The 7,192-nt window shown below is 51.0% G+C and overlaps 1 protein-coding gene across 1 annotated transcript in view; it reads left to right on the top strand.

The window, feature by feature from the left end:
* NRN1 (neuritin 1) overlaps positions 1–1,183 on the top strand; it is an 8,740-nt gene extending 7,557 nt beyond the window's left edge. The window contains exon 3 of the mRNA XM_006141238.3: positions 647–1,183. Within this exon, the coding sequence (XP_006141300.1) occupies positions 647–875 (229 nt within the window). The 3' untranslated portion in view covers positions 876–1,183. The remainder of the gene's footprint in view (positions 1–646) is intronic.
* Positions 1,184–7,192: the final 6,009 nt, after the last annotated feature.

A 7,192-nucleotide genomic window follows, 5' to 3' on the forward strand; every position in this document is an offset into this window, starting at 1 on the left:
GGGGAGGAGAAAGGAAAGAAAGGGAAAATAAGAGAAAGGGGAACAAAAGCAAACGGAGGCGGTAACGGGTGGAGGGAGAGTGAGGGCTAAAGGCGAGAGAGCTCGGCAGCGGGAAGGAGGGAGACAGAAGGGGCCAGGGGGAGGAGAATGTGAGAAGCCAAGCCGGGAGGGCCGTGCTCGGAGCAAGTAACCCATCTTGCAAGCTAAGAGGCATTAATGGGCGGCAGCTTGCAAGGCTTAGCAGTGTTTCCCGAGCTTTCCCCTAGGAAGGCGAACAATCTGTTTGCGCTGGCCAAGGTGCCAGCGCGACGCAGCGGGTGCGACCAGCGCGACGCAGCGGGTGCGACCCGCCTCCCGGCTGCCCAGTCCCCACCTGGCACCCGGGAGGGAAAAGCCGCCGGGGGAGGGGGCGGCCTCTCCCTTAGGACAGCGGCTTTCTAGAGTGGGCCGAGGTCCCTCGAGGGCCCACGTCCGGGCAGTCCTGGCGGCAGGGCAGTGTGGGGAGGTAGGAAGCCAGCGCCCTGGGAGGTTTGCGAGGTCTGGAGGAGGGGGGCGCAGGGGCGCACGGGCGCAGGGGCGCAGATCCGGAGTCCTCCCTGCGCCCAAAGTGAACCTGCTTCTTCTGTTTTGTTCTGTTGCTCGCCAGATACTGGGAGGATTTCCACAGCTGCACGGTCACAGCCCTTACGGATTGCCAGGAAGGGGCAAAAGATATGTGGGATAAACTGAGAAAAGAGTCCAAAAACCTCAACATTCAAGGCAGCTTATTCGAACTCTGCGGCAGCGGCAACGGGGCGGCGGGGTCCCTGCTCCCGGGGCTCCCCCTGCTCCTGGTGTCTCTCTCGGCAGCTTTAGCGACCTGGCTTTCCTTCTGAGCGCGGGGCCGGGTCCCCCCACGCGCGCCCACCCACACACTCACTCCATGCTCCCGGAAATCGAGAGGAAGATCCATTCGTTCTTTGGGGATGTTGTGTGATTCTCTGTGATGCTGAAAACACTCATCTAGGATTGTGGGAAATCCTGATTTCTCTTTTTTTTTTTTTTTTTTAAATTTCATTCGGTTTCTTGTGTTTTCTTTGCCAAATGTTACCAATCAGTGAGCGAGCAAGCACAGCCAAACTCGGACCTCAGCTTTAGTCCGTCTTCACACAAAAATAAGAAAACGGGAAACTCACCCCATTTCTTTTTTATTTTTTTAATTTTTAATTTTTTTTTTTTTTTGGCAAAAGAATCTCAGGAACGGCCCTGGGCCACCTACTATATTAATCATGTTAATACATGAAAAATGATGGGCTCCTCCTAATAGGAAAGCGAGAAGAGGAGAAGGCCAGGGGAATGAATTCAAGAGCGATGTCCACGAGGGCGAAGTATCCGGTGAATAATTCACGCTCACGTCTTTCTTCCACAGTCTCTTGTTTTGATCATTTCCACCGCACATTTCTCCTCCCGAAAAGCAAAAGGACGGATTGTTGGCTTTGGGTGTTAAGAATAGGAGAGAGACAGAGAGAGGAAAGAGGGTGAGGGAATCTCTGATGCGAGGGTAAAGGCTTCCAGAAGAAATGCTGCTAAGGTCACTGAGAGGTTAGCTTTACCTGCTGTGGTTGACGCATTTTTCCAAGTTCACTGCCTTTATTTTCTCTCCTCTCTCGTTTTAGCTGTTATGCATACAGTAATACCTGAATACCCAACGGAATAGATCACAAGGGGGGGATGTTAAATGTTAATCTAAAATATAGTTAAAAAAAGATTTTGACATAAAAGAGCCTTGATTTTAAAAAAAAAGAGAGATGTAATTTAAAAAGTTTATTATAAATTAAATTCAGCAAAAAAAAAAGATTTGCTACAAAGTATAGAAAAGTATAAAATAAAAGTTATTGTTTGAAATGGGGGTGTCCAGTTTGTTTCCTACCCCAAGCCTGCTTTCTCTGTCGAGTTTTCGGGGTATCTGAGTGCCAAGGTGATACCATGCACCTGTTCCCAAGTCGCCTGACAGCGGACTTGGGGTCTACAAGAAGATCCTTCACACCTAGGACATCTCGTCATTTACCAAGGTTCTGCTTACTTAACGAAGATAAAAAGGAAGTTGTTTTTAAATTAAGGAGTTAAAACGCAGAGATTCTTCCTAGGTGCACTTGGGAAGAATTGGGCTTGCGCGCAGCTAAGAAAGCACGCGCAGACAGAATGCCTGTGGCCGGCCGCTGCCCCTGTCCCAGGCGGGTCGGAGCCCTAACCACGACTCGCCTCTTCCTCTGCGGTGGCCAGAGGCAGATTGCGAAGGAACCGCCATTAAGGGCTCGAGCAAAGGGGCCGAGAGGCTGTTTTCCCTGGCAGGGATCAGGTGAATCCTTTCATAATTAATAAGACAGCTCAGCTGAAATGGCGAGGAGACCGGGCCCGATTGATCTGCTAGTCGAGCTGCTTCCACCTCTCCTATTTATAGACCCCGCGTGGCCTTACCGAGAAGTAAACATTCCGGAGTAAACAGGAGCCAAGGCGACAGGGTCTGGGGGGCTGCAGGCCTGGAGTAAATCTGGCGGAGACGGAACTGCGCCTAGGTCTCCAGGTTCAACGAAATCGAAATCTGATTTCCTGGAGAAAGCCGGGGGCGCTGCGGGGACCCCTGGGATAGGTGGTGGGGGATAGAGGCGGAAGGAGGGAGACCAGAGGGTCTGCTGCAGGTTTCCCGCAGCAACGAGCCCGCCACCCGCCGCGGGGAGGGTGCGCCTGGGCTCTGAAATGCAATGTGTAAACAATCGCTAGTGTAACAGTTCATAAATCAAACCCAGTGGGTCGCAGCCCAATCTAAATTCCCCCCACGGATTGAATTCCAGCAACACATGCGTCCCAGCGCCCCGAGCGCTGGAAGCGGCTTGGATTCCTAATGGCAGCAAAGATTACGGCCGCCAGCTCACGCACGCGCCGTGCGGGGCCACTCCGGGGAATAGTTTCCAGCGCCACCCTCCACCAGACCCCTCCTCCGCCGATCCTTGGTTCTCAGTCCAAAAACCCAAGGAGATCCGCGCAGGCCCACCCGGGGAACGCTCTTTGTTTTGGAAAAAGAGTTGCGTTTTGGACGTTTCGTTTCAATGGTTATTTTCGGGTTTTACGTATAAATAGGAGGATTCTAACCCAAACTCAGCTCCTGGAATTCGAATGAAAACGTCTGAGCCTATTTAAAATCGGAATCTATTTAACGAAGGGGAGGAGACCAAGGAGAAAGAGGGAAGGTCTTCTCCCGTCATTTTTGCCATCCAGGCGCTCCGCCTCCTACCCCGTATCTTTCCAGCCTGGAACTGGGAGCCGCCTGGGCCAACACCGAACGCGCCCGTCGTTGTCCTCGGACTTTGGGGAGGGGATAAAGGACACCCCGGAGACTCACGGAGGACGCTCCTCCCCTCGGAGCCCGGCCTGCCCACCTAGAAATCTCTGCGAGATCTGGGAGGCGGCGAGGCTGAGGGAGGGCGCACAACAGACAGGGAGGCGGGGATTGGGGACGCGGGTCCGTTTGCTTTGCCAGTAGGTTTCCAATCTAGGAACCCCTTGCTCCTTCTTGCGGGTCTCACTGCTTCTCAGGTGGGACCGCCCTGCAGGGAGGGCGCCCAGCACTGAGTCTTTCCACGCACCCACACCGCGAGGTCCCAAATCGCCAGGGGGAGTCCAGAAGCCTCGGTGCCCTGTTCGAGGTTCCCATAGCCCTGCCCAAGGCCGGGAACTGTGCTCTCTTGGCGCTTGGAGAGATCTCCAGGAACGGAGGTTGGGGGGTGTCTTGGAAATATAGACTTCTACATCCGGCTTGTCGGGGAACGTTTTCTAATCGTGGCGATTGTTTAAATTATTATTATCCCGCCGTCTTCAACCGTAACTTGCTGTTTAATGATGATGATAACCCCAGATGTTAGTCGATATTACTGTTTCTAAGCAGCCACGCGCTATGCCCTGGCGCCACTTCAGGGAGATGCGATTAACAAGGGCCAGCGTGTCCCCTCGCTGAGATGGGCGTCAGGCTCTGCGGGACATCCTCCCACCTCCCTGCCTCGACCTTGGAGCAGCGTCCCCACTCGCCCCACGGCCTGGGGCTCTCTGAGCGGCCCCCTCGCGCTGGCTTCCAGGCCTCCAGAAGAGCTGTTGGGATTGGGGTAGGACTTTCGGCACTCCATCCCAAGTCCGAATAGACTCCAAATAACGTTTGAGTATAACGAGGATCCTCGCTGTGACTACCGAGCAGGAAGTAGAAGAGAGACACACCCCAGGGACAGCGGGGATGAGGGAGGGACGGGGAAAGCAGACCCAGAAGTAGAGTTAGCAGAGGGGAGGAAGGAAGGCGGTCCTCTGAAACCCAGACGGAGATCTTGGAGAAACTGAGAGCTGGAGACCACAGAGCCCGGGGGGGCCTCAAAAAGTGATAAGAGAGGAAATCGGGATTTATACACATTTGGGATGCTCAGAGCGCAAACAAGCACAAGAACGACCGCCCCCTAGATTCGCATTTTGTAGTTTCAAAGATCCTTTCTTTGGAGCCTGAACCCAGAAGGTCAGGGCCGCAGGGCGCAGGGCCCGAGACACCCTGGTGCTGCCCCCACCCCCACCCATCCCCCCAACTGGAGCTGGAGGCAGGAGCATCTGCCTCCAGTCCTCGCTCTGGGCCTGTCCCAGGAAATCAGATAGACCAGACGGGATGGAACCGCAGATTTCCCCCTTTTCAAAATGCCCCCCAAATCCCTCAACGCGGCTCTCCTGAAGGTCTTTGACCTTCTGCTCCTGCCAGCCCCCATATAAGCACGGCTGCAGGCGGGGTGGTCTGGGAGGGGTCCACTTTCTGGAACAATCTATCAGCCCATTCCCCGGACCCTCAAAGGAAGGATCACTGCCCAGCTTCTCCTTCCCCCTCCCAACATCTACCAAAGGAAGCATTCATTTCTTCCCCTCATCTCCTGATCCTAGCATGGAAGTCAATGGGAGAGGGTAGACCATTGGTGAGGACACCAGCAGTGGAGAAGACCCTTCAACCCTCATCCCAAGCCTCTTCAATTCCCTAGGCTAGGAATCTGAGAACTTTGTAATACTATAGTTGTACTCTCCAACGGACTCCCATCCCTACCAGGGACAACAGCAACAGCGTAGAGAAGACCCAGAGGGGCTTCCTTGGGTAGGGCCTTGGCCAACGACGGAACTAGGAAACCACAGCCCAGCCCAGCCCAGCCCAGCCCCTCACAACCCAGTTGGGTCCGGGAGCCACAGCTCTGAGCTCTTAGGGCTCCGACAAGCCCTGCCTTGCAAGGGGCTCTTTGTCCCCTCTCCACCCTCAGAGGCTAGGAGCCTGTGGAACGTTTCAGTCTAGATTAGCTCCCTGGAAGGATGTGTCCCCTTCAGTGTGGCTTCCAAGAGCCGGGGACTCTGGAACTGGAAGCCCTTGGTTACCACTTGCATAATCATGGGTGACTTGCTGAGCTCCATCTATACCTCAGTTTTCTCCTCTGAAAAATAGGAATAATCCTATCCACTTCTTAGGATGGTACTTTGTGTGAAATGAGAATATAATTAAGACACGGTCTACAGCATGCCAACCACCTACTGCTAGGTATTATTCATTTTCTCCTGCCTGGACAAAGGCTTCCTCCAATGGGTTTCATTGAATCCTTCAAAATAACCTTATTCTGAATTAATACTTTGGGGTAGCTTTTCTTTAAAGTCTGGCAGTTTAAATTCTCCCCACGACAGGCTACCCAGTGCTCCATGCCCGTCTCTGGACTTTTCAGAGGGTGATTTGGAAAAGCTCCTTGAATTAAGTCAGCTGCTGGACACGGGCTGGCCCCCAGGTCCTGCCTCCCCACCCATGCCAGTGTCCAGGCCAGGCCCTCTTCCTGCCCACCACCATCCAGTCTCTGGACTCTCCCAGGACTGTTTGCTCCTCCAGCCTCCTGAACAAATTCCCTTTTCACTCTCACCACTCCCACCTTTATACTAAACTTCTCTCCAACTTAAAAAAAAAAAAAGTAACTTAGTTATTGTAATCAAGAGAGCGATTCAAGGATCCATAGAGGCAAAAAATTACTCCTCCCGGCAATAGTAGTTAATAGGCTGATGTGTACCCTTCCAGGCCTTCCCTCATATGTTCATAGAAACGTACACTGACGAATAACCATCCAGAGGGTAGATGTGGTTTTTTTTCACTTTTACAAATTGTGTAAAAAATAAATAAATAAATAAAATTAAATAAATAATGTTTTAAAAAGGCCAGCAGGTGGCATGGTGATGCAGTCACTGGACTCCCACATCGCTGCCCACAGTTCAAGTCCTGTGCCTGGCGACTTACTTTCTCACTTTCCCTTTCTCTCTCTCTCTCTGGTCAATTTAAAAAATAATAATAAGTAAGGGGGCCAGCAGGTGGCATGGTGGTTAAGGTGATGGACTCCCACATGGTCTACTGTGGTTGGAGTCCCAGATCTGTCAACCTGCTTTCTCTCTACCTCAAATTGAATAATAATAAGTAGCTAAATAATAATAATACTATGTAAATTGAATAATAATTTAATAAATAATTCTTTAAAAATAAAGAAAAATAATTATTTTTTAAAAAACAAATTGTGACATGTGTTTCTCTATAACCAAATTTCTCAAGATAGATAGCTAAACAAATAGTTTCTTCTTTCAAATAATTACATATTTCATTGAATGGCTATGCCTCAATTTATTTAATTTCTTTTTTTTTCTTTTCCTTTTTTTGAAGAGGTTTTTGCTAGAGGGTGCGTGTGCTTGCCAGAAAGACAGAGAGAGACAGAGAGACAGAAAGCGAGAAATCAACCCCCGAGGGGATAGCCACCTCACAATCCCTTCTCCTCCATTCTCCTCTCGGGATCTTAGGCACACATGCACACGCGCCCAGCGTGAGTTTAAGCCACCGGGTCTGGGACTCGAACCGCGGTCGACTACATGGGAGTCCAGCGACATAGCCATTACGTTAAGTGCTGGTACCCAATTTATTTAATTTCTTACCTATTGACAGACATTTAGGTTTTTCAAGTTCAGGGGGGTTGTCGTTTTTGGTCCTCTGCAAATATTTTTGTCATAACATTCTTTCTCAAACAATGTTATGTACTAGAATTTCATCTCTTCAGTATACATTGCTCTAAAGTTGGATTGCTGGATAAAAAGGTAGGTCTGTGTATTTTTGATTGGAAAGATGTTGCTTTCT

The sequence above is a fragment of the Tupaia chinensis genome, unplaced genomic scaffold (assembly GCF_000334495.1).
Source record: "Tupaia chinensis unplaced genomic scaffold, TupChi_1.0 Scaffold000048_1, whole genome shotgun sequence".
NCBI lineage: Eukaryota > Metazoa > Chordata > Mammalia > Scandentia > Tupaiidae > Tupaia > Tupaia belangeri.